We start from the raw sequence: 26,894 nt of genomic DNA, 5'->3' as shown, positions 1-26,894 counted from the left end.
CTCTAGAACTAAAATCCATGGTTTAATGACAGTCTCTGTGTGTGCGTGCATGAGTGCGTGCGTATGTGCATGAGTGCGTGTGTGTGTGCATGCATGTACATGCATGTGTGCACGTGTTAGAAGTCCGCTTCAGGGCTCACTGCTCAGGCACCGCTCACTTTGCACCTTGAGAAGTCTCTCTGGGATGTGGTGCTCTCAGACTAAGCTAGTCTGGCTGACCAGAAGCCTCAAACTGCCCTCCCTGCACTGGGATTAAAGCCTGTAGAACCAGCTGTGCCTGGATTTCCTCGGATGCTGGGGAATGAACTCATGTTCTCATGTCTATGAGGCAAGCATTCTTCTGACTCGGACATTTCTTCAGCTCTCTCTCCCTCACCATCGTGGGATGTTTTATGAACCGGGGTCCTCTGTTTTGGGCAGAGAATATACTATAGGAATGACCTGGGGAGCCAATGGATTTAACGCTGGGGGCTCTGAGAGACGGAAACAGCAAATGTCTTCTTTAAATGAGTCCATGTGCCTCCGCTTGGCCCCACCTTTATTACCAAATTTTCCTTCTTAACACCCAGTTCCCTCACAAAAGTAGAATGTCTCCACCCACCTCCTTTAAGGGAAGATTTTTCAAGTTCCCTCCCCCACTTTTAGGACATTTTAAATTAATGTTTTTAGAAATAGATTTTGCCATGAACTTGGTTATTCATGTTTGGGGAACTATGACTTAAGACTTTAATTTAATTTCAGGTTGTTCCAAGATCTTTGGTGACTCAAAAAGAAAAAGCTGTGTTGGTCAAGAGCAGGACAAATGACTCCCAGAGAAGAAAGATGGTGGAACCAAAAGCAATTAAAGGTAAGCATTAAATCTATGGCACCAATAAGCCACCAACCCCTCTGTTGTGGTTTGAAGATGATGCGTCACTCTAAGGCCAGTTGAAGTGTTTTGTTGGGGGCACTGAGAGGGTGGGGGCATCTGCCTGTGGTGTTAGAGGCAGGGCCTCTGGGAAGCAATAGATCACATTGGATCATTATGGTGATGAGACCCTGAATCCTGGAGGTTTTATAAGGATGAGGTGAGAAACTACACAAAGGTACAACGTCTCCCCCTTTGTTGTGGCAGAGAAGAGGGATGAGTCCCCTTAGTAGGGTCTATGGCCCATTGTTTGGACTTCCAACTCCAACACTGTGGTCTAAAGCAAACCTCCTTCTTTATAATCATCTGTTTCAGGTGCTTCATTGGAAAAATGAAGTATTTTATTACAACTGACCCGGCCAGCCCTCAAGTTAAGATCTTTAAAGAACGTGCACACATGTAAATATTTGGTATTTGTAGTCCCAAACCTCTGTAAACGTCCTTAGATACTTCCCCCAAACCACAGGCTCTGTCCTAGCCCGTTCCTTCTTCCCATACTTTGGATTTTAGAGTCATTACTGTAAATCCTGAAGCCTTTCAAGTTCCTTCATCCAGCACATAAATTCCCTCTGCCCCTCAAGAAGAACCTGAGGGCGAAGGACATGTCCAGACATGCATGCTTTTATAATGTTTATGTGCTTCTGCCAAAGTCAGGCATTTTATACAATATGGTAGTATTCTCATTTCCAGAGGTCACGCAAAAAATGAATCTCTGTTGACTAGCTGTGCCTCAAAACAAAAACTAAGCCAGAAATAACAAAGTTAGATGAAGCCAGCGCTTCACAGGCAGGGCACACTCCCTGGTCCGTGATGCTGTACTCCCTCAGAAAAGCACTCCGCCATAGCGGACGCCAGATGTGCTCACAGATGTGCGAGGTCACAGTGTCCCAGGAGTGGCTGCCAGATAGGGTGGACGGTGATCATGCCTAACATTCTCTGGGCAGCGTTGCTTTCCAGGAAGAAATACTGTAATACTGTGGTGTCAACAGACACAGGACACTGGGCTGTGTCCCACCAGGGGCTTTGGCTCTTAATGAGTTCCTGTGTGGAACCATGTAAGTCACTTACTGCTGCTGCAACAAAGGGCCAGAGACTGATGGGTTACACGGTAGGAAGGCATTGGTCTCATCGTCCTCTCGGCTAAAGTTTAAGATGAAGGTGTGGGGAGGCTGATTCTCTAGGAAGCATCTGTGCCAGACCTCCTTTGTTTTTGTGATGGGTGTCCATCTATTTGCTGTGTTTTCAGATCTTCCTTTCCTGAAAGTTGATCTCTAATCCCCTCCGCGCGCGCGCGCGTGTGTGTGTGTGTGTGTGTGTGTGTGTGTGTGTGTGTGTGTGTGTGTATGGGGTTGAGTACTTGTATATATGAGTGATTTCACGTGTGGGGCTCACCTATGTGTGCAGTACACATACATGTGTGTGCACACGCATGCAGAGGCCTGATGTTGATATCAAGGGTCTCCTTCAATCACTCTCCACCATATTCATGGAGGCAGAATCTGTCAGTTGAACATGCATTTCCTCACACAGCTAGTGTAGCTAAGCAGCCTGCTCTGGGGGACCCTTGTTTCTTCCCTCTGAGGCTGGAATTAGAGGCAGGTCCACCAAGCTAACCTGATATTTATGTCAGCCAAACTCTGGTCTTCATGTATACTTGTACAGCAAGCATTTTAATACTGTGCCATCTCCTCAGCTCTAGTGGTTTTCCTTCCTTCCCTCTCCCTCCCTCCCTTCCTCCCTCCCTCCCTCCCTCCCTCCCTCCCTCCTTCCTTCCTTCCTTCCTTCCTTCCTTCCTTTCTTCCTTCCCACCAAATATACTGGATGAGGGAATCATTTTAATTTCGTCCTTCACATAAAGCCCCTCTCTCCAACCACAAACTCCTGGGAACTGGTAGCTGGGCTCCAGCACATAAACAGGGAGAGATGGGAAATGACGTAAGCCAAATCCCGGAGTGGGCACTAATTCATTTGTAAAGATAAGCTGCGCTTTCCACAGAAGCCCCCAGGTTTTGATAGGCAGATGGGCCGGCACCCTGAGTGTCTCGTCTTTCCTCTATCTCCCACCTCCCTCTGCTGCTGTGGGGGCTTTCAGTCATGTGACAAAACAAAATGCAGAGACAGTAAACTTAAAGCGGGGGGGGGGGGATTTATTTTGGCTTGGGGTTGTAGAGGTTTCTGCTCATCTTTGCTGGCCCTGTCACTCTGGGCACACAGAAGTCTAGCACATCATGGGTTAGTCTGTGTTAGGAGGCTGCCCATGCTGTGGTTGCCAGAAAGGAAATGAAGAGATGGGAAGGGACTGGGGTCTCAATATTCCCTCCAGTAGCTTCTGATGACCCAGCTGTCTTCTAGGTCCTTCTAAAGGTTCCACTGTCTCCTGCTGGGGTCCCAGTTTGGAACCAAGCCTTCAACTCATGGTCGACCCCATGGTACTGTTTATTTCTGGGAAGATGCCATCGCTGGAACTAGAACAGGCAGGGGAGGCGCAGGCATAATGTGGTCTCACTCTCGTGGGGCTTTCTTGATACAAGCCGCTTTAACCATCACCCCACGAATCCCCCCTGCCCTTTGCTCCCTGGTCTTCTCGGGAGTTCCTAGCCTAGGGCCAGTGGGTGCTGATGCTCTTGGCAGGAATCATAAAAGTCGGGTGTCAGTCGCTTTCGTGGGAGTGTGTTTTGGGGAGAGACCACATGCCCGTTCCACCCTCACTCAGAACAAGTGCAGCTGGGACAGCTCAGTCAAGGACTTCCCAGAATTCCTTGCTGTGGGCTGCTTTGCCTAAATTATTTATTTAGCCACTCAGTGGCTAGTTAGCTTAAAATTAAAAGAAAATGACAAGAGCCTTTGCAAAAAGTAACAGATTATATTTTTTTTCAGGTAGCATTTTATTCACTATCAAAAAATTATCTTGGGGGTATAATTGATTTTTTTCTCATATGTATGCATCTGGTGTGTGTGTGTCTGACTGTCTGTGTGCACTTGTGGAGGCTTGAGGTTGATGTTAGGAGTCTTCAGTTGATCCCCACTTTATTCTTTGAGGCAGGGTCTCTCATTAAAGCCAGAGCTTTCTGACAGGGCTAGTCCAGCTAGTCAGCTGACTCCAGGGGTCCCATCTCTGTCCTCTGGGCACAGGATATACAAGTGGGCTATCACATCAGCTTGGCATTGATGTTGGTTCTCGGTATCTGAACCCCAGTCTGTACACTTGGGAGGAAAGAGCTGTAACCACTAAGCCTTCTCCCCAGCAGGTTCTTACTTTCTTCATGTCACTGGTTCCTTCCCCATACATGTTGTATGCTTTATATCCTGAGAGGTTCCACAGGCTAAATGCACTTCCAAGAGCCTGGAAGGGTTCACAGAGGAGGCTCAATTTGCGTACCAGACAGTGAGGATAGTTCCAGCCAAGTCTCACACCTGCACTGGTGGGAAGTGCTGAGTGATGCTTACTCTGTTTATTTCCAGACACAGTGATCCTGTCAACAGCACTCAATTATCCAATACCCGACATTGAGAATCTGCCCCTTCAGTTTGCTACCTGGAGTTAGCATCTGAAGCCATAGGTTTTGAGACTCAGTTCATCCAGGTATTCTTGTTTCAGATACTAGATGAGTCTCCCCATGACTCCCACTTGACCCCAACTTGATTACAACATCTTGGGGGTGCTCATGAATTCATTTTTTGTTTCGATAACTTATTGAGATGACTCATAGAACTCAAGGAAGCGAGGTACCACTGCAGTTGGTTAGGGAGGACAGCCATGCTAAGCTGATGAGGATCTATACAGGGTGAGTCCCAGGAGAATTCAGCATGGGATAAAGAGCTGCAGGATGCCATGATGTCCCTCAGCCCACATCTGTTGGGTAACAGTGTTCTCTGAGACTGAAGCCCTCAGTCAGTGGGATGTTTGCCTTCTTTAAACAGGAAGGCAAACAATTCAAAGTAGCTTTCTCAGGAAGTCCCTGAAACCAACCAGATTCACTGGGATTCTTCTTATAGGGGGATAAAATAAAAATAAAAGCCGAGAGTCACCCTCAGATAAGCCAAACCAAGCTGCAAAGAAAATAATCTTGAGTCCAGACCAGAAGAAGCAGAAACCCGCTAAACTGTCTGAAATAGATTTAGACCAACGGAGTCACTTGTAAAGGATACGTTCTGGCTGGTTGAGCTGCCTGTGCTAGGGCCACAGGGCACCCAACAAAACAAAGACCATCATTCACATGTGCAGTAAGCAAGAGTGTTGTTTATTCCAGCACCCAGGGGTCTGCCTGTCCGATCCTGAATGGAGCTTGCAGGCTTCTTTTATAGGCGGCTGGAGGGGGTGGATTTGCCGGGAGGGTGGGGGGCGGAAAGAGGTCATCTTGAACATGATTGGCTGGGGGTCCTTTTCCTGCTTTAACAAAAGGATGCAGAAACTGAACCGAAATTGAAAGTCAGGGCTAGTGGAGCTGGGGCCAGGAGAAGCCCCTGCCATGGTGCTGCTGCTGTGGCCACTCCCCTTCAAACTTTGCAATGTGCTCCAGGTTCCCAGCTGTTGTGAGATGTCACCCATGCTGGGATGGGCCTTGATGGGGCAGCTGTCTTTGAGTCATTTCTGCTCCTATAAGTAACTCCTCACCCATATTCCTGTGAGTAATCCCTAGTGGTTTGAATTAGAATGCCCCCATAGGATCATGTATTTGAATTCTCAGGAACCAGGGAGGGGCACTATTGGAATGGATTAGGAGGTGTGGTCTTGTTGGAGGAAGTATGTTACTAGGGTGGGCTTTGAGGTTTCCAAGGATCATGCCAAGAATCCCAGTCTCTTTCTGTTGCCTGTGAATCAGAACAGAACCCTCAGCTGCTTTTGCAGTACCGCACATGCCTGCCCCCATGTTCCCTGCCGTGACAATAATGGACTATGCCTTTGAAATCCTAAGCCAGCTCCCAAATAAGTGCTTCCCTTTCTCTGAGTTGCTGTGGTGTCTCTTTATAACAATAGAATATTGACTAAGACAGAAGTCCAATAAAACTGATTGGTTCACCACATTGAACTTTGGTCTGGCATGGGATTCCTATTTGCTGGTGGGTAGATTGTGTGTGTGTGTGTGTGTGTGTGTGTGTGTGTATTGTGTCTCCACAGGAAAAGTCTTGTCACACAATAGCATCTCTTCAGTGTTACTAGAAGTTTCCATGGAACTTTCATTAAGTAGTCATGGCTGCTCAGGTCATGAAACTTTGGTTCACTCTATATCCATCCTTTATGCCACCCCAGAGGTTTAGGGTGGGAGAGAGTAAAAGTTCAATATAATAATCAGGGTTTGATCTTTCTGGGAAACGGTCCCCAACCTAAAGCTATGTCCATGTCCATCAGGGGTCATCAACTTAGGAAAGAAAGTGCTCATTACTCAGAGGATTCCAGGGTCGGGAGCATGCCAGAATCAGGTGTAAGACCAAATTCATTCTTACCATACTCTACAGCAGTATTACCCATTCTATGGACGAGAACAGGGCTTTGGAGGACCCATTAACATTCCTGTGTTTCTAAAGATGGAGATGGAGATCTGGTGCCCGTCCTACACTCAGCTCTGCACTGTGCTCCGGGAGAGCCCTTCTGTCAAGCCATCTAGAGTCTGGTCTTATATCCAACCAAATCCTAAGCAACAGGATGGTCTTGTATATACCAGAATCCTAAATCATGGGGTGCCTGGATACCCATAGCTACTGTTTGTCTGCGCAGGCATCTTTGGGTGGATGTCAGCCTTTCCTGGCGCTTATCCCGCTAAGCAGATTCTGTGTGCTGTTCTGAGGTCAGAAAGATGACTCTATCAGTTACTTTTCCCATTGCTATGACAAAATGCCCGAGAAAAGCAGTTTGCAGGAGGAAGAGCGCATTTTGGCTCACACTTGGAGGACCCATCATGGCAGGGAAGGCACGCAGGCAAACACAGTGTTAGGAGACAGAGGGAGAGAAATGCAGGTGCTCACACTTGGAGGGCCCATCATGGCAGGGAAGGCACGGAGGCAAACACAGTGTTAGGAGACAGAGGAAGGGAAATGCGGGTGCTCCACCCATTTTCTTGCTATTCAGCCTGTGAACCCAGCCGTCTGGATGTAGCATGTCTGTTCTGAAGTGGCATCCGCTTCTTTTCACTCCTGTATTTGAGTCTCCTTTTATGGCTCTGACAGGAAAAGCTTTAAGGGAGATCTGAGGAACTTGATTATTTAGGGCAGAGTGTGTAGATCAGTAATCTGCTGCTGAAAACTGCTGTGTTACAAGCTGCCCCTCAGCTTGGTGTCTGAAAACATCCAATGCTTACTTAGTCCATGGTCCCTTAAGATGGCACCGGGACAGGCTTGCTTTCAAGTCCCACCTTTTCTTCCTTCAGTGAGGAACTGTGGCCTGGAAGCCAAATGTTTCCTTCCTCTCACAAAGTTGTGTTGGTTCAGGGTGTCTGTTCCTCAAGAGAAATGAAGCTAGGATGCTGGCTTTGTGGGTGAGGTGCCCTCTCCAGCCTGAGTCCTGGTTCTGTCGCATATTAATGGCCAATGCTGACAGAGCTTTCCCTGGCCAAGTCTTTGTGGCCTCACCCGGATGGCAGGTATAACCACTCAGATCAAAAACCATAAGAAAGGGTCAAATATCTTTGTGCTCCATAGACAAGGGACTGGCACTGAGTGCTCTAAATGGTAGTTGTGTCTTTAAGAACTCAATAGTAAATAATATGCTGGCATCCAGATGTCATCGCAGCACTTGGGAGGAGGAGGCACAATGACCAAGAGTTCTAGGACAGTCTCGGGTACGTAAGACCCGGCCCCCAAAGCAGAACACAAAGAACTGAGCAATGAGGCACGAAGAGATACATAGGTTCCATTCATTTGCATGGGAACTTCTAAAGTCCAGTTCTATTAATGCAATAGTAAACACGTTGTACTTTATCTATTAAAAGAATCGTCAATGTTGATCACATAAGGCAGGATATGTGAATTGCATGTGATGTCAGTCATCTTTCTTAAAATGTGTGTTCATGGTCAGGAGACATAAATGTACCAGTTGTTGGCTTTGACGTGATATTGAAGTTTATATGTGAAGTATGGTGGTCAAGGTCAGGGCACCTTCCATGTCTGTCACTTCAAGCATTGGTCCTTTCTTCACATCAAGGGCATTCAAATTCCTCTCCTCCAATTATTCTGAAATTTCCTTTTCATCGTATACCTCCAGAATTGATACAGCATCAGTAGTTACTGCTCTTCTTTGGTGCTGTGGGCCATTTCGTAAGGGTTGGGCACTTTCTTCTGCACTTGTAGGCTGAGTTATGCTGGGGCTGAGAGCGAGTGGCATCGCCAGGGAACAGGGATAAACCCGGCTCTCCTAAGGATGCCCCGGGGCAGAGAGGCTGAGGTCTCTAATGACTGCTGTAGTCTGTGCAGTCTTCCTGGGGGAGTAAAAGCCAGAAGAGAGGTTGATTGCTGTCTTGTTTCCCTTCTTCTCTTGTAGCTGTCGTGGGTTCTGCGAGGCTGCTGAGGGAACTGACCTGCTAAGGGTCATGATCCAGACTGTCCCTGACCCTGCAGCGTATATTAAGGTAAGCTCCATCCCGGCTGGCAGGCAGTTCCGGCTTCTGCTGCGCCGTCACGGTGAACTGTCCTTGTATCAGCTAACACGGGTCCAGGCGACTAAGTCAAGGACAGACTCCAGCTCACTGGGAGCTCAGGAAATGGCTCTCGGTTTTAAATACTTGAAGAAAGCTTTTAAAAGACTGTTTTACGACACACTTAAATTGCATGAAATTTACATCTCATGGATGTAGAGGTGGTTTTAAAGTGTATTTACTTTTTATTGTTATTGTGTGTGTCTGAGTGCAGGTTTGTGTGTGCTGCAATATGCTTTTGGAGGTCAGAAGACAGTTGTGGACTTGGCTTTCTAGTTATGTGGATTTGGGGATTGAACCCAGGTCGCCCGGCTTCCTTGGCCAGTGCCTGACCTGCCCAGCCATATCTCTATTCCAAGGGTGTTTTCTAGGAAGTCAGTAGGCTGCCCCAACCATTTGTTTGCTGCTTGTTGCTGCTCATGGTCATAGGGGTGAGATCCCAAGCTGAAAACCTCCGCTCTCTGGTCCTTTGTGGTAAAACAGTTGCTGGCTGTTTTATTTCTACCTTTGCGAGGCTCACATAGGCAGTGCCTGGAGGTGGATTGTTGGATTTCAGTGTTCAGTTGTGAGTTCATTTCACACCCTGACCCTCCAGAAGCCTTTGCCCCCCAATCCTGGCAGCCGCATCCTTCTGTTCCTGCCCTGAGGCTCTGGAGATGAAGGAAGGGATGAGGGCACAGGGAACCTATCATTCTAACCTGCTCAGTCACCCAGCTTTCTTGGTAGGGTAGAGATGTAATGATGATTTTTAGCATATTTGGCACAAATAGAGGCTACAGAAAAAAAAATGGGGGCTTGGACTACCTTGTTTCAATATGGTGTCTGCACTTATGTTAAAGATAAATCTTTAATCTTGAATCGTGTTTTGGAGAGGCAGTTTGGTGGTGTGAAGTCACAGTTGCTCATGGCCGTTGCTGTTTGTGAGGCAGGGACTCTCACCCAAGAATCCTTGCTTCCTTACAAACCTGCTCCTGTTCTATCAACAGCAAGTCAAATTGTCACCCCCGAACTTCTCCCATTGGATAGGGAGATAGATAGCGGTCCTTGGCAGCTCACTGGAGGAACAGGTTTTCTTCCATGGTTTCCTTAAAACCCCGGATTCTGGACTTCCTTCCGTAAAACGGTATGCACAGCAGACATCTTCCCCTGAGAGAGGGAATGTCTGCAAAAGCCTGGTGCCCAGCTCGCCTAGGTGCACACTGAGCCCTGGAGGAAGTCGTCCCTTCCACTTAAATGCTTTTGCCATCCGAGGTCTTCTCTATGAAAATGGTATGCCACTGTGGGCATACATGGGGCTGTACCTGGGGACCTCGTGTCCTTTGGGACCAGACTGCACTCATGCATGAGTGTGTATGAGTGTGTGAGTGTGAAGGCATGTATGTTTGAGTGTGCATCTGTGTGTGTGAATCTGTGAGCATGAGTGTGTGAATCTGTGTATGAGTGTGCGAGACTGTATGTGAGTGCCTGTGTGTTTGAGTATGTGTGTGTGTGAACATGAGCTTGTGTGAATCTGTATGTGTGAGTGAGTGTATGTATGTGTAAATCTGTGTATGAGTGTATGAAGTCTGTGTGTGAGTGTGCAAGCATGTGTGTGAATCTCTGTATATGTGAATCCGTGTATGTATGTCTGTGTGACTGTATGTGTGTGTGAATCTCTGTGTGTGTTTGTATGTGTGAATTTGTGAGTGTATGTATGTGTGAATCTGTGTGTGAAACTCTGTGTGTGAGTATATGTATGTGTTAATCTGTGTGTATGTGTGTGTGTGAATCTGTGTGAGTGTATGTTTTGTGAATCTCTCTTTCTCTCTCTCTTTCTGTGTATGTGTGTGTATGTGTGTGTGTGCATGCTCTGTGTTGGAATGATGACTGCCTTGATCCCGTGCAGACAGCACAGCCGTCATGAGTTCAGAAGTGCAGTGATCATGTCACGTGCAGCTGGCACTGTTTCACCCACATCCTCTGCTGACTCAAGCCCTTGGGACCTTCCACCCTCCCTTCCATGACGTCGTCCGAGCCTTGGGCAGGGGTGTGATGTCGGTGTGCCCCATTGGCAACTGAGCGATCCACAGACACTTCTCTCTGCACTTTGGCCGTCGTGAGTCTTCCTATTAACCACTGTCTCTTGCACACAATATCCTCGTTAGTGAGGCCTGAGAGTGGCGCTCACCCTTTCCATCCCGTCTCTTGTGAAATTACAGTTTCACGAGTTGTTTGAGAACGTCATGACTGTGCTTTGGTGATCTCCTTCCCCAGCTCCTCCCAGATCCGTTCTCTCGCCAGCCTACCCCCTTCACGTCCCGGCACCAACTTTGAGTTTCCTTCCTTCCCCTCTTTCCAATCCTTCTTTCAGATAAGTAAAGGTGAACCTCTAAATAGCAGCATGGATGACAGTCTATGTGGAAGTTGGTGTCAGGGGTTTATAGCCGTTTTCTGGCTGCACATGTGCTACTGTTGGGGATTTGGCCCTCCCGTGGGATAGTCACTGTTCCCATCAGTACAAATTTAGGAAAATATGGCGTATTGTGACATTATGACCTCACCGTAGAGCTCTTCCAACTCCGGGGTGATCTCACAGGACCACTGTCATTTGCCCTGCCAGTTGCTGGCTGTCCTTAGATCTCCGTGGGATGGACCACGCTATTCTTAGATCTATGTGGGATGAACCATTGCTGTCCTTAGATCTCTGTGGGATGGACCAAGGCTGTCCTTAGATCTCTGTGGGATGGACCACGGCTGTTCTTAGATCTCTGTGGGATGGACCACGGCTGTTCTTAGATCTTTGTGGGATGGACCACGGCTGTTCTTAGATCTCCGTGGGATGGACCACGGCTGTCCTTGGAACTCTGTGGGATGGACCACGGCTGTCCTTAGATCTCTGTGGGATGGACTAAGGCTGTCCTTAGATCTCTGTGGGATGGACCACGGCTGTCCTTAGATCTCTGTGGGATGGACCACGGCTGTTCTTAGATCTCTGTGGGATGGACCACTGCTGTCCTTAGATCTCCGTGGGATGGACCACGGCTATCTATGGAACTCTGTGGGATGGACTACGGCTGTCCATGGAACTCTGTGGGATGGACCACGGCTGTCCTTGGAACCCTGTGGGCTGCAGCCTCCTCCTATTTGCTCATTTCTGTTAGCAGTGTGTGCTTTGGTTTCCTCTCCATTGCTTGGGGATGCCTCTGAACACTTTCAATCATGGGTCTCTTTAGTAATGTGGCAAATATCTCTGTCTCCTCTCTGGAGGTACATGGTCATATACACTTTGGTGTGCTCACAGATCAACTGCAGGCTGTTCCAGGACCTCCTGGGGGCCCAGCATCCGTGCTGAGGAACCTCTGCTGGTGGAAAGCCCACTGGATGAGTCAATGCAACCGAAGCAAATTCTCATTCCTATCCAGTTCTCACGATGGAAACAAAAGAAAACAAGGGAACCCAACCAGTACGCCGCTGAGTGATATCAGTTCTGGAAGAGAGATTGTCCGGGGCATTCTTGATTTCTGCTCAGCACACAGGAGGACAGGCCTACATGCTGCAGTCCGGTCGTGCAGACCAAGGCTTCTCCGGGCTTTTGTTAAGAAGCTACCATGCAGTAGGTCTCTGATAACTTCCCTGTGCTGCTGCCTGCCCGCACACCTGTGAGCACTGTGAGCACAATGTACATTATTCTACCTCTGGGTATACAAACCCTCTTGGAGATTTCTGTGGGGTAAGAAGCACCAGCGTGCCTTTCCCCTAGAAACCAGAGGATTTACAAGCATAAAATTGCACATGTGTCTCCGTGCATTTTGGCGCTTCGATTCTGGTATCCAGATGTTGGGGTTTGTCCCAAAGCAGGGACTGTAAAAAGCAGAGAAAGTTTCTTTCTTTATATGCATATATATGACCAAATTCCAAGACTGAATGAAAATTCTGGCCGCGTTTTGCGTAATTGAAAGTGCATGTTTTTTTCCTGAGAGTGCTCGACAATGTAAACAGATTGAAGAAAGCACGGCTCTTAATTTTTAGTGATCCTCTGTAGACTTCTGGGAAGTGCTATTTACCTTTTTAAACATGAAGTTTATGGTGCTAATCCGCTGCTGTTATCAGTGCCCCCAAATAAACAATAACACAAATGCATGTGGACTTTCCAGTTAACCTCATGAGCTGTTAATGATGACAGGGCTATTGAGCTGAGTCCGGGACCAAAAATCAGTGTGGCTTTTGTCATCTAAGTCTCAAGAGTTCAGTTTTAAAACCCGGGTTTAAAACACATTTGCATCCCTTGTGGGAACACAGCCAAGCCGTCAAAGCACCTCCCCTGACTTGTGTGACAGACTGTGAGAGAGGAAGACAATGGAGATTTTATTTCTTTTACCGCACCACACAGAACTGGTCTAGAGTCCACAGGGAAGACTATGGTGGCCGGGCTGTTCCCTCCTCTACCTCATCCAGCTGTGCTGGAAGAATTATCTACAAAATAGACAACTTGGGTGGAATGCCCTTTAAACAAGAGGTTTTAGTCTAGAAGTGTAACACTTTAGATTTCAGGTTGTTTTTGGATTTGGGGGTAAATGCATGGTCACACTGAGCTTTCTTGGGGATAGGACTCAAGTCTAAACATGGACTTTGTTTTTTACTTCACTTACTGTTGTGCATGTACCATGAAGAAAATGTTGTACAGTATCCTCACTGTGTCTGGACTTGACCAGGAACCACCGTGGAGGTCCGGCAGGGGATTTGCTGCTCTAGTGTCATGTAACCCTCAAATCTCTCTCACTTTGGACCATTTTAGGTGCTTTTGGATTAGTGCATACTTAACCTCTGTTATCAGTTAACAAGGATTCCAGGAAGAGAGAGCGAGAGGGAGGGAGAGAGAGCGCACATGTGTGTTTGCGTCTTGAGACCGAAGGCTGATGTAAGGTGTCTTTCGCCACCTTGTGTTTTTGAGACAGAGCCTTTGACTAGAGCCTGAAGTTCCCTGAATGAGCAAGACAAGCTGCCAGTGACCTTTAGGAACCCCCTCCCCACCCCCACCTCTGATTTTCCTATCACTAGGATTAGAAGGGTGCAGGACCTGGAACTTTGGTCATGTTTGTGTGGTGAGCACTTGACTGACTGAGCTATGTCTCCCTGCACCCACGAAGACATTTTTAACTTGGAATAGTTTGATCAGTGTGTGTGTTGGTCTTGCTCCTTAGTCTTCTGTAGGAACGGGGTGCACACAGGTATCCAGCGTCAAGGCTTGGTGTCTCCATCAGGAAATTTAAAGAATCAAAACCAGGAAGCCTTATGTTATATAAAACACGTGAAAAACCATGGCCCTGAGTGTGGAGAAAACATCAGGTTTTCCCTTTTCTTTTAACACATTTTTGACTCTTACACAAACTTGGATCTTTTGTGCTTTGGGAGCCTTTTAATTTATAAAAGACCACGAGGGCGACATTGAGCAGTAGAAGGAGGTCTTGTGCACTGTTATTTTTGTAATAATTAGTTGTACTTAGACTCAGCTGAAGCTGGTATGTTATGGGCTAACTTAATTATGACACCGACAACACATTAATTAGTTGTTCTCTGGCTGAGCATTAAATTTGATGCTGGCATTGGGTCACCTGCAGCTGGGTGGTCTTCTATCATCGATGCCCCCCAAATCAAAGCTGGGATGTTTAATAAAATTGGTGGTTTAATGTTTCGTTTCTTGGATTTATAGCTCGTGGATAAAGGTTTTTTTATTCTAGTTTTTATTATCTATCTCCACTATTATTTAAGGTTGATATTCAACTGCTTAGTACATTGGTTAAGCATGTCATTGCTTAGCTGTACCTCAAGCTGAAACACCTAAATCGTGATAGTCATTGCATCAACTGGGCTGCAGTTGTAACCATACAGTGGCCATGACTATCACACAGTTAAATATCACATAGTGGCTCTTACACTGTGGGGAACACACAGTGACCGTCGCACAGTGACCATCACACAGCGGAGCCACATAGTGGACATTGTGTCACATAGTGACTATCAACAGTGTTCATCACATGGTGGTCGCAACAATGTGACTGTCACTCAGTGGTCATCACCCAGTGAATATTGCACAGTAGCTTTCTTACACCGTCCATCACACAGTGACCATTATACAGTAACCATTATACTGTGACCATCACCCAATGACAGCTATACAGTGTCAATCACAGTGGCCATCATACAGTAACCATTACACTGTGACCATCACACAATGACAGTTATACAGTGTCAGTTACACACTGGCCATCACACAGTGACCATTACACAGTGGCCATCACACAATGACAATTATACAGTGTCAGTCATACAGTGGCCATTACACAGTAACCATTACACTGTGGCCATCATACAATGACCACCACACAATGACAGTTATACAGTGTCAATCACACATTGGTCATTCACACAATAACCATCACATAGTGGCCATCACATAATGACAATTATACAGTGTTAATCACACAGTGGCCATCACACAATGACAGTTATACAGTGTCAATCACACAGTGGCCATCACACAGTGACCATTACACTGTGGCCATCACACAATGACAATCACACAGTAGCCATTATATAGTGAATACCAAATAGTGGCCTTCATTCAGTGATCAGCGGGGGACAGTGTAGCAGGAGGAGTGGCGCCAGGTCCTGCTGCCCGGCTAGCTTAGCCCCCGAAATAATCACAGGGAAATTATATTAATTTAATTACTGCTTGGCCCATTATCTCTAGCCTCTTCTTGGCTAATTCTTTTTTTTTAATATAATTTTTTATTGAAAAAAAAATTTCTGCCTCCTCCCCACCTCCCATTTCCCTCCCCTTCCCCCTTTTCCCCCCTCCTCCCTCTCCTCTCCCCCTCCCCCCTTCTTGGTTAATTCTTACATCTTGATTTAACCCATTTTTAATAATCTGTGTAGAACCACGAGGTCATGGCTTACCAGGAAAGATTCAACATGTCTGACTCTGGCGTCTCCATGGCAGGTCTCTCGGCCTGCCTTCTTCCTCCCAGCATCCAGTTCTGTCTTTCCCGCCTACCTAAGTTTCTGCCCTATCAAAAGGCCAAGGCAGTTTCTTTATTCAACCAATGAAAGAAATACATAGAAAGAAGGACATCCTACACCATTTCCCCTTTTTCTGTTTAAACAAAAAAGACTTTTACTTTAACATAGCAAAATTACACATAACAAAACAGTTATCAAGCAAGAATTACAGTTACAATATTTATATCTATTTTATCTTTTATCATAACAATAGAAAACTATATCTATCTATTCTTCAACTCCATCAAAGACTCCAGAATGATATAATATTACCTTAGTAAACAAGAAGTAAGCAACTTCCAAAAATCTAGAAATGACAGAGACGTCTTGCTGCCTGGACAGTCACCCAAAGTTCTTCTGTACTGTTGGGGCATCCATCTTTGACCTTCAGGCCCCATAATATCCAGCAGACTTTTTTATGAAGCAGGAAATTTTAAAGACAGTTTAGTCACTTTTTTGTATCCTGTAGAATGTCTCACAGACTCTTTCATGAATCAGAAACCCCGAAGGATCATCTCACCTTTAGGCAAGTTTATCAGTCCTCTCTCTGCAGGTTCTTTATGTTCAGTTTATGTAACAGTTCAGGCAAGAGCAGTTTCTTGCCCAAATGGCTAACCAACTCCATAAGGAGTCTCTTCGATGCCCATCTTCCTCAGGAAGTAACTTGGTGCTGCCAGGAGCAGACATGTCTCATTGTCATGAAAAGCCCTAAGTTATTAAAACATTAAATGTCATATTCTTCAGTCTTTGAAAGATATGAAGAATGTCTATCTAAAATATATCTTTATATATCTAGAAAATCTAACTAACATGACTGCTTGACTATATATCAGGAGGTTTCTATATATATCAGGAGGTTGAGGGAAGAAATGGGTACAAGGAATTAATTAATCATCATCTTTGATCACCAACCAATCCTAGCAAGGCAAATCCATCAACTAGTGATAACTGGACTGCTCTGTCTTTGATCCCTAACTTAATTATTCTATCACTCAGCTATGTGTTCTTGTGAACGTTAGGTTGTTTTCTAGGGTTTCTCATCTCAAAGCTGTTATCAACACATCCCAATCTAAGCTGACGTCATCCTAAGGCTTTGCTTCAGCTGTGATGCACGCTGAGATCTGTGAATGCATCTTTCAATGTTGAGGTTAAAAGAATCCGAGCCAGCCTGGTTCCTGAGGACACAATTGTTTTCCTTGTTCATCAGCCTGAACTGCTATCTATGTGGCTCCTTAGGTGAAACCCACAGGCCCTGGCTGTGTGACACTTCCTCGTGTTTATGTCCAATCATTAAAACTATCTCAAGCTAACATTATTATTATTATCAATTAGACACTACAGCTTAGGTAAACATGCTCAGCAGAATGGAATATCTCCATGAGATTAAACACACTACATTACAGGCGGTGGGGATCTCCCCACACCCATTCATACCACATCAGATAGCAGAGAAAGATGGCGGTGGCAAACATGTAAAGGCACAGCAGAAGCAAAGGGCATCTGGAGTCTGTGGTCTTGGGGCCTTGTCTGGCTGAGATTCACCCATCAGGATTTTGCCTCCTGGTGGACTGATGCCTTGAACTTCAACTGCCACCAGGTGCTACTGGTAGTTTTAGACCACCTGAGACACCTGGAAAGGACCCTCTCCAACCTGTGGAGCTGCCTGCAGACTGTGCAGTGAGCTCCAGATTTCCAGCTCTGCGAGCTGGCACCCAGGCTGGGGTGGGCCTTGGTAATGCAGCTGTCTTTGGGTGATTTCTGCTCCTGTAACTAACCCCTCACCCATATTCCTGTAAGTAACCCCAGTAAAAGTCATAGGTCCTTCAAGTCGCACTTTGGTGATATCTCTACTTTGTCTGTTATGGGATCCCCATTTGGGGCGAGGAGACCTGTGTGGCATTTCTCCAGGAAAATATTTGTTGTATAACACCAGAGAACTAGAGAACTGTCTGCCTGTGGTTTCTTTGTAAGGTATTTGTCGTCAAGTATTTTTGCCTATGGAAGTAAAAGTCATTTTCTACAAAACAGAGAAAAATAAATCAGAAGAATCTGAGAGCCAGGAAACATTGGCACAGAATACTACATGGTCGGTATACACCACCTGAACTGTCCTTGAATATTTGGGAAACGGCTTCTCATCTTAGCTTTCCAAATACCTAAACAGTCTCCCTTGAGTGGTAGCATTTTCTCTGGACTTGTGAGAGTCAGTGTGACTCTCTGCATAATAGTGATCTTAAATGAGTTTGAATATCACCTATAAGCAGTTGTGCATGGGCTGGAAGCCATACAGTCACCATGTAGAAATATGCCATCTTCCCTCTCTAACCTGATAGCAAATGCTTTGGGAAGAGGAAGCCCAGAGTTGCCCATGTGTGAGAGCTGAATGTTCATGCCTAGTGATGACACTTGTGGTTAAGACCGTAGCGTTACCAGTAAACCAGCATGGGCACTGGCTCAGACGCTGTGACCTCGGCAAACTCTGGAGTCATCCTCAGGCACATCTCTCTCCACGCAGCCTGAGCTCACACTCTGACTCAAAGGAATGCCAGTGCTATAGGCTGGCACTCGCCTGCAGACAGGAAGCAGTCTTAAAGAGGGGTATTATTCCTAGTGGTCGTCCGCGCAGAAAGACGAGTCTTATAGTCACCACAAAGAAGAGCTAAGCCTGGGATGACTTACTCTGCAGGGAGGATGTGGAGTAACGAGCCTCCTTGTTTCCTGCTCTCTCTGTCTCTGTGTGTGTGTGTGTGCATGTGTGCGTGTGTGTGCGTGTGTGCGTATGTGTGTGTGTGTGGTGTGTGCTGGGGGCACATTCCCTTTTCATTGTTTTGAGATGGTGTTCGACCAGGCTGGCTTGAACTCACTGTCTAGATGAGGATGGCCCCAATCTTATGCTCCTGTAATCCTGAGTACCAGGATTATAGGCATCGCTGCCCCCAAGTTTAAGTGCTGGGGTTGAAACCCGGAGTGTGGTGCATGTTACACCAGCATTTTATCAACTGAGCCACATCCCAGGGCTCATTCTTGTCGCTAAGAAATGATCCGCTGAGGGTAAGGAGATCAAGAGGTAACTGATAGCCAGGCTCAGCCCCACCTTCATGTTCTGTACCTCCTAATCTCCAGCTTCCCCAGAAGACGTGTTTTCGTTTCTAGGAAGCAAAAATAAGGCTGGACCCTCTCATGATCAGGGGTATATTAGACCAGAATGTCCCTTGGTGCTGAAGCCCAGTCCCCTCCTTGTGCTTCTTTTGATGGAGACAGTGGGTGGTCAAAGGGAAGAGAAACTGCTCACAGTGGGAGGGAGCACAGCGTCTGTGAACAGAGAGCACAGCATCTGTGAACTGGAGTATCACCACAAGGAAAATGTGTCTTTTAGGGGTGTGGGTACCTGCATCAGGGTGTGAAAAAAAAAAACTCAAGTTTACAGTATGGTGGTTGTGGCAAGTGTGTCAGGGACAGTTAGCACTGCCCATGGTAATGTCTCAGTAGTGCACAGCAGACGAGGAAGAGTGTACCGGGTTGGGCATGAGAGTGGACCCACAGCAGTACACTGTGCACTAGCGGCCATGGTTCTGTGTTGAACTAAGAAGGAGTGCAGTAGTGTTTCATCATGGCGGTGCTTCTGTCTGAGCAGAGGAAGGTCGGGTGCACATAAAGTGTTTCAATGTAGGTGGGGGCCGCCGTGGAAAAAGAGTGAAAACTCTTGCGGGATGTTAGGAAGGAATACATAGACTTAGACACCCTTCACAGGCAGAGGATGGAGGGAACTGGGAAGAGGAACTGATAGGACGCGGGCTTGAGTAAGGAAGGAGTTAAAGGTGGCAAAGGGCCCACAAGATGCCTGGAAGGAGGAGCGTCTGCTTCCAGCACAGAAAGGTTTGTGGGGAGATTAGGAGAGAATGGGGCAGAAAATAGAAGAGACTGGAGATTCCCTTTCCGGCCTTTGGAGTGGAAACGTTGAAATAGAGATGTTTGGCGAGAGAAACTGAGATGTTTAATGTTTCAGCAGGGCCAAGAGTGTCAGGATGATGTAGTTTAGGACAGAAGTGGTTTGTTTTTGCTACAGGTTACAAGAAGATGCAGGAGGGGAGACAGCCATGTTAAGGGGAGCCATTTCAAGGGCTCAGGTGGAGAGAGAGAATCTGAAAGGAGTGATTGCCATTTCTGCGTTGTCAGGGTCTGAGAACACGGCCAGGGCACTTTCCCCCTGAATCAAAGGAAAAGGAGGAAGTGTGGGCAAAGCTACAGGGAGAACTTGAGGTTCAGGGGTTCAACATGAAAGAGGAGACATCACATGATTTAATTCTCAGCCAAGTGAAAACCGAGAGAGGCTGTGAGAGATAGGAGAGAACTTTGGGGTAAGAAGCCGGATTATGAAAGGTTCCATCAGCCCAAGGGGGATTGCATACACTAGGGATGGACCATTTAGCAGCTGAGCTGAAGTCAGTTCCCAGCGAGCTGAGAAATGAGATTTACAGCAGATCCAACCAGGGCAGTTACATGACTAGTATCCCACAATGCTCAGTTCTCTGGTATCGGGATGGAGGGATGGAAGCTGGGGATGGAGTTGGAGAACCAGCCTCCTGGGTCGAAACAGGAGATCTATCAGGGGTCTGTAGCACACAAACTGAGCCTGGGGAGACAGGTGAAACCTGAGCTGAAGAGAGTCTGGGAAAACCGAGGTATCAAGAAAGAGGGGTCCTATCAGGGACCGCAGGCAGCTTCGGGAAGAGCAGGGGCAGCGGAAGGGAGAAGGCTGTGGTTAGCGTGCGGGACCCTATCTGGAGAGTCTCTGCCCTCATCAGCTCAGATCCACCCAGGCTCCACGTTACACTTAATGGCTTTCATTGCTTTGACCGGCTCGTCTTTAGGGATTTTTGTGTATGTGTTTGCGAGAATAAGATACCCTGGGAAAGGAAATGTAAAATCATGTCTCTGCCATAATAAGACCATAATAGGAAGGGTGTGCTGAGTCCCAGACATTTCTGTTAACTGTATATTTCCTAAGAATGCCATTGTCTCACGAGGAACCTGACTATGTTGTGGTCACTGTAGCTGTGTTTCTGGCCCATGTGCGGGTCATGTCTCTGCCTTCCACTGTGGAGTTTTTGTTGTTCTCTGCAGACAGCCTGTGACCATTGAGCACCGAGTCCTATGAGAATGTTGCGCTGTCCCAAGCCTTCCAGTGATCGTCGCTGTGACGCATGTCTTCACAGTGGCCATCTGACTCCATCACTGCCCTGGCTCCGTCTAGCTTTCGCTCTGCCCACAGAGGTGTGGGTGGTTCCTCAGCGTGGAGTGTTCTGACTGGTCACTTCCTCTATCCCCTTCTTAGCTGGAGGACCACCGGGAGCTCCAGAGATCAGCCTCTTCCTTGCCTCCCAGAGCTGGGGCTGCAGATGTGCATGGCTGTACCCAGCTTTTACGTGAGGGCTGGGAATCCATACCAAGACTCTCGAGCTTGTACAACAAGCAGTTTCTCCGTCAAGCCCAGTTTTCATTTCCCCCAAGGCAAAGTCTACGAGGGGAGGAGTCTTTCTGAGTTGCCTTTTGGCCCCGTTCACTGAATGGAGAGTGTTAAAATCGTGATTACAAGAGCCATTTCGGAAAGTTGGGAAGGCAGGTTTAAGACAGGACCCCAAATTTTGTCCATGGTGCTGTGTCAAAATCATTTCCCTGTGCTGTATTTTAACACATACACACATGGCTGATCTATCTACACGGGTGTTGGTGGACAGAAACAGACTTCACAGACACTACCAGCGGCAGATCTAGAATCCGGTGCTAAGAACTGAAGTGGTGCCCAGCGGGAGAGTGCTTGCCCAGCAAGCTAAGGGCCGTGGCTTCAAATCAGCACTGTGAAAACAAACAAAAAACTGCTATAGGAAGAAAACCCCACTATTGAAGGAGGTTTGGGGGGCTCATGGCCTGGAGTGAGACAGCTCTGAGGATGGTGATACACACTCAGGCTTAGGAATGTGACACCTAAGGCAAATGGCAGGTATTCCACACATACTTGTGCATACACTGGAGCAAGCTACCTGAGGAGCTGCTCCAACTCTGCAGAAGGACTAGTTCCCGCTGATTGCCCCCTACAGTGAAAGTAACATTTGGGGTAACAGGGTTTGACATACCAGAAGTTCCAGTAGAAAATCCATGACCACGGGTTATGTATGTTCTATTTGATGGCTTTTACCCCCAAAATAAAAGCAGAAAAGATAATTTTTAAATGTTTCTAGCTGTGTATAGGGTGGGATGAGGCGTGTTTATGTAGGTGTACATGTGGGTCCATGTGCATGTGTGTACACGTATGTGCACTGGTGTGCACCTGTGTGCACATGCACATGGAGGCCAGAGGTCAACCTCGTTGTTTTCCCCGCGTGTCTTCCACCATTGTTTCTTTTGAGATAGGCTCCCTCACAGGCCTTGAGTCTTGTCAGGCAGGGTAGATTGATTGCCTGTTGATCTTCCCGTCTTTGCCTCACCAGATTGCAGGCATGAGTCACTATGCTCAGCATCTTTACTTTGGTTCGGGTCCTTGTGCTTGCATAGTGGCCCTTTAACAGCTGAGCTGTCTCCCAGCCCCCAAGCCTCTTTAAAACAGTTTCAACAAGTAACCGAATTCTAATGGCAGTAGCAAATTTCTCACACCTCCCATGCCTTTGGATACTTCTCCTTCTCTGTGAGCTGTTCCTCATACTTCTTACAGAGCAGTGACTCGCTTGGAATACCTGACCATTACTGCGTGGGTCTGTCGGATCACAGTGGACGTGTCACACCGTCTCCCAGGAGTGTGCAAATGCACTTGTGTGTGCATGCCTAAGATGCACCAAATGTTCATTCTCTTTGAACAAGCCCATCCCTCTGTTTTCAGAAATGTGCGTTTGCAGATGCATCAGGAACACATTAAGCTACAGGATAACAGAGATTTTGAAGCTGTGTTTCAAAGCCCCTGGAAACCCAATTGATATAAACATGGTAAAGTCTGTCGTGGTCATGATGTCATTTGTCTTATAAACATCTTTTAGTCTCTGGAGAAATCATAGCAGACATAGCAGCAGAACTGATAAACAAATCCCTGGAAGATAGATACACAGAGAGCAAAACTTGTAATTTGAGTAATTTACGTTGAAAAGTCACAGGGCATCTCAATGGTTTTATAAACAATGTGATTAGAATTAGCAGTTCTTAGGACTTTTGCTTTTGGAACTGATATTTTCAGAATATTAAGTGTGTACTAATTGGCTCGGCTGGCAGGTAAGACAGAATCTCTCGCCGAACCTGAGGCTCACTGATTGGCTGCAGGATCTGCCTGTCTCTGTCCTGGAAAAGCTGGGCTCACAGGCACACACTAGCATGTGTTTGCTACCGAATCCTGCAAATCTGAACCCCGTTTGCATGTTGGTGCCAGCCACAGGCTTTACTGACCCGGCCGACTCCCAAACTTCTGAGGATCGTTTTTTATTTGTATGTTTTTTGAGGCAGGGTCTCTCCATGTAGTCGTGGCTGTTCTGGAACGAACTCTGTAGACCAGGCTGGCCTCACACTCACTGAGGTCCACCTGCCTCTGCCTCCTAAGTGCTGGGATTACAGGCGTGTGCCACCACCACCACCTGTGAGGATCGACTTTTAAGGAGAGTTGCGTGAATTCATTTGAATTGCAGAAGTTATTTTGTTAAATGTGCTATGCGTTTTTAAAATTTGTTTTATATGTATTTTAAATAATGCAAGGCAAAACTTTTAGAGAACAAATCCAATCATGTTTTAATTTCAGTTATTCATAAGGAAATTTAAATTAAGATTTTATTTAAATTTGATAGATTGCCTCTAAACTCATAGTATGGTTTCTTTTTCAGATATATTCAGTGATAGGTAAATTATGGAAGGCTCTTTTTTGACTCCAGGAAGCAGCAATCTTTGATAATAAAAATAAGCCTGTTTACTGTGAGTGAAACGTAATTCTTTCTTGATGTAAGATGGGATTGGCAGGCAGAGGCTTCTCAGATGGACTTCTGAGGCCACCTCTGATGTATTTGGATTATCGACTTCTACTCAGGTCACCTTGGGTGAGCAGCCCAGACTTTCCTTCACAGTGCCTTTGGGTGAAACTTCTTTAATTGGAAGTACACTTGTATGACCTAGAGAGTTCCAGAACACATAAGCAGCAAGAATTTCTAACTGGCTGCCACCTTTCACCCAGGTGAACTCCTCAGACTTTTAAAAACCTGTGAAAAAAAAGGCAGAACAGGACCCCTTGGCAAAATTTTTCTGTCTGAGCACTAGTGAGACCGAGGCAGGAGGATTGCAAATTCAAGGCTGCCATAGGTTATAGAATGAATTCTAAGTCATCCTGGGTCACTTAGCGAGACTTTGTTTCATAGTTAGGGTTTCTATTGCTGTGAAGAGGCCAAGGCAACTTTTATAAAGGGAGACATTTACTGGGGGTGGCTTGCAGTTTCAAAGATTTAGTTCGTGGTTGGACATGGCAGTGTACAGACAGACATGATGCTTCAGAAGGAGCTGAGAGTCTTATATCTTAATCCACGGACAACAGGAAGTACACTGAGACACTGGGCATGGTGTGATCTTATATGAGACCTCAAAGCTCACCTCACAGTGACACACTTCCTCCAACAAGGCAACATCTGTAGTGATATTCCATTTGTATTCTAATAAATAAAGCTGGCCTGAAGAAAAGCCACACCTCCGAATAGTGCTGCCCTTATGGGCTTATGAGGGTAATTACATCCAAACTGTCGCACTGTGTCTAAGAAACAAACATGGAAAGAGGGTTGAGGGTGTGAATTGGTGACAGAGGGCTTGCTTGACATGAGCAAAGCCCTGGGTTCCATCCACGGCCACCATAACGCCTCAAGGTATGGTGAGAAGGTGGCTCCCTCTGTAGGACCAAGAACCCAGTGCAGTCCTGGTGGGCTCTGCTGCCCTGCCAAGGAGACTGACCTCAGCCTCCTCTTAGTATACCACAGGGACCTTGTTAACCCTTGGCCACGTATGTCCCACCGTCCCCACTCATCTCTTCCTTAGAGCACGGAGCTGCAGTCAGCTGATATCCGGCAAACCCCTTCCAAAGCACATTGAAGTCTTTATGGCCCCTCGCAGAGATGATTCCCAGGAACGATTAGGTAAAGATGGCAAAGGATGGAGAAAGAAGGGAGTTTAGAGATGGCTGCAGAGACTCTTACCGGTCTCCCCTGTCTCCTCTGATGGCCATTCGAGAGTGACGAAATAGTTCTCTCCCAGTGTGTGTGTGTGTGCGCGCACATGTGTGTGTGTGTGTGCGTGTGTGTGTGTGTGTGTGTGTGTGTGTGGTTTGTTGGTTGTGTTTATGTAGCTGTCAGGTTGGGTCAATTGCAACAGCGCACAGGGTGGGGAAGTGGCCCAAGTACAGGTTTCCTTTGTGGGTGACAGAAATGTCTGAAACTCGGTGGAGCGGTAGCTTACTGAGCCGGTAACTTGGACATGGATGGTGGCACAAAGACGCGGTCGGTGGCTGAGGTTATTGCCACACTAGTTAACGTGATCTGATCCTTGTACACTGTATACATGTATTGAAATGCTACGCTGTGTCCTGTGAGTATGTACAGTTATTATCTGTCAGATAATATACATACAAACATCATACATACATACATACATACATACATACATACATACATACATACATCATATTAGCAGAAATAAAAAGAGCACATGCCTGCCACCCTGGCCATCTGTGCTTTGCTGCCTTCGGGACTAGTCCTGAAAACTATTTCTTTTTTTAATTGTTTTTTATTGAGCTCTACATTTTTCTCTGCTCCCCTCCCTTCCTCTCCCCTCCCCTTCAACCATTTTCCATGCTCCCCATGCTCCCAATTTACTAAGGAGATCTTGTCTTTTTCTATTTCTTATGTAGATTAGATCCATGTATGTTTCCTTTAGGGTCCTTGTTGTTGTCTAGGTTATCTGGGGTTGTGAATTGTAGGCTGGTTTTCTTTGCTTTATGTCTAAAAGTCACTTATGAGTCAGTACACGTGATATTTGTCTTTCTGTGTCTGGGTTACCTCACTCAATATGATGTTTTCTAGATCCATCCATTTGCCTGCAGATTTCAAGATGTCATTATTTGTTCTTTTAATGGACAATTTCTTGAGTTCTTTGTATATTTTGGAGATCAGACCTCTGTTCGATGTGAGGTTGGTAAAGATCTTTCCGATTCTGTAGGCTGTCATTTTTTCTTGTTGACCATGTCCTTTGCTTTACAGAAGCTTTTCAGTTTCAGGAGGTCCCATTTATTAATTGTTTCTCTCAGTGTCTGTGCTACTGGGGTTATATTTAGGAGGTGGTTCCCTGTGCCAATGTGTTCAAGTGTACTTCCCACTTTCTCTTCTATAAGGTTCAGTGTGGCTGGCTTTATGTTGAGGTCTTTGATCCATTTGGATTTGAGTTTTGTGCATGGTGATAGATATGGGTCTGTTTGAATTCTTCTACATGTTGATATCCATTTATGCCAGCACCATTTGTTAAATATGCTTTCTTTTTTCCATTTGATATTTTTTGCTTTTTTTTTTGTCAAAAATCAGGTGTTTGTAGGTTGTGGATTAATATCCGGGTCTTCGATTCCGTTCCATTGCTCTTCCTGTCTGTTCTTATGCCAATACCAGGCTGGAAAACTATTTCTCATCACTTGGGGACAGGCATGGATCTCAGTAGCTTTTCACAAAGAGGGCGTGTGTAGCCTGCAGCTAGCAGGGCTGAGGTTGTGCCCTTAAAGAATCCCTTTCAAAGGCCAGGTATAGAAGTGCATACCTGTAGCCCCAGCACTTGAGAGTCAGAGGCAGGTGAATTCCTGTGAGTTCGAGGCCAGCCTGGACTACACAGTGAGTCCCAGGCTAGTCCGTGTTCCATAGTGAGACTCTGTCTCAGTAACAATTGATAGTCTTCCTATCTGCCTTTAATTTTCTGCTCTGTAATGCATCTTACTGATTTCTTCCCATTTTTCCCATGCACAAACATATACTCAGATGTTCTGTTTGTCAATGTAGCTGATGTCTTCAACATTGCAGACTCACAGAAACAGTATGAGTGAGGCATGGACACATTCGTGTGTGTGAGCGCGCCCATGTGGGCACATTCGTGTGTGTGTGTGTGTGTGTGTGTGTGTGTGTGAGAGAGAGAGAGAGAGAGAGAGAGAGAGAGAGAGAGAGAGAGAGAGAGAGGGAGGGAGGGAGAACCCATGTGGACACATTCGTGTGTGTGAGCGCACCCATGTGGACACATTTGTGTGTGTGTGAGAGAGAGAGAGAGAGCACCCATGTGGACAC

The 26,894-nt window shown here is 46.4% G+C and overlaps 1 protein-coding gene across 2 annotated transcripts in view; it reads left to right on the top strand.

Annotated features, from left to right (window-relative positions):
- Window positions 1–745: 745 nt before the first annotated feature.
- The window catches only part of Erg (ETS transcription factor ERG), a 155,839-nt gene continuing 129,690 nt past the window's right edge, over window positions 746–26,894 (top strand). Inside the window, exons 1-2 of one of the 2 annotated variants that reach the window (XM_050162065.1) lie at window positions 746–847; window positions 8,382–8,469. In XM_050162065.1, coding sequence (XP_050018022.1) covers window positions 8,431–8,469 — 39 coding nt within the window. In that variant the 5' untranslated portion in view covers window positions 746–847; window positions 8,382–8,430. The remainder of the gene's footprint in view (window positions 848–8,381; window positions 8,470–26,894) is intronic. The other variant, XM_050162067.1, reaches the window with a different exon arrangement.

This window comes from Alexandromys fortis, unplaced genomic scaffold, assembly GCF_014885135.2.
Source record: "Alexandromys fortis isolate MF-2015 unplaced genomic scaffold, M_Fortis_MF-2015_v1.1 scaffold_128, whole genome shotgun sequence".
Lineage (NCBI taxonomy): Eukaryota > Metazoa > Chordata > Mammalia > Rodentia > Cricetidae > Alexandromys > Alexandromys fortis.
Note: the sequence above shows the minus strand (reverse complement) of the source record. Positions and strands in the feature narration are given on the sequence as shown.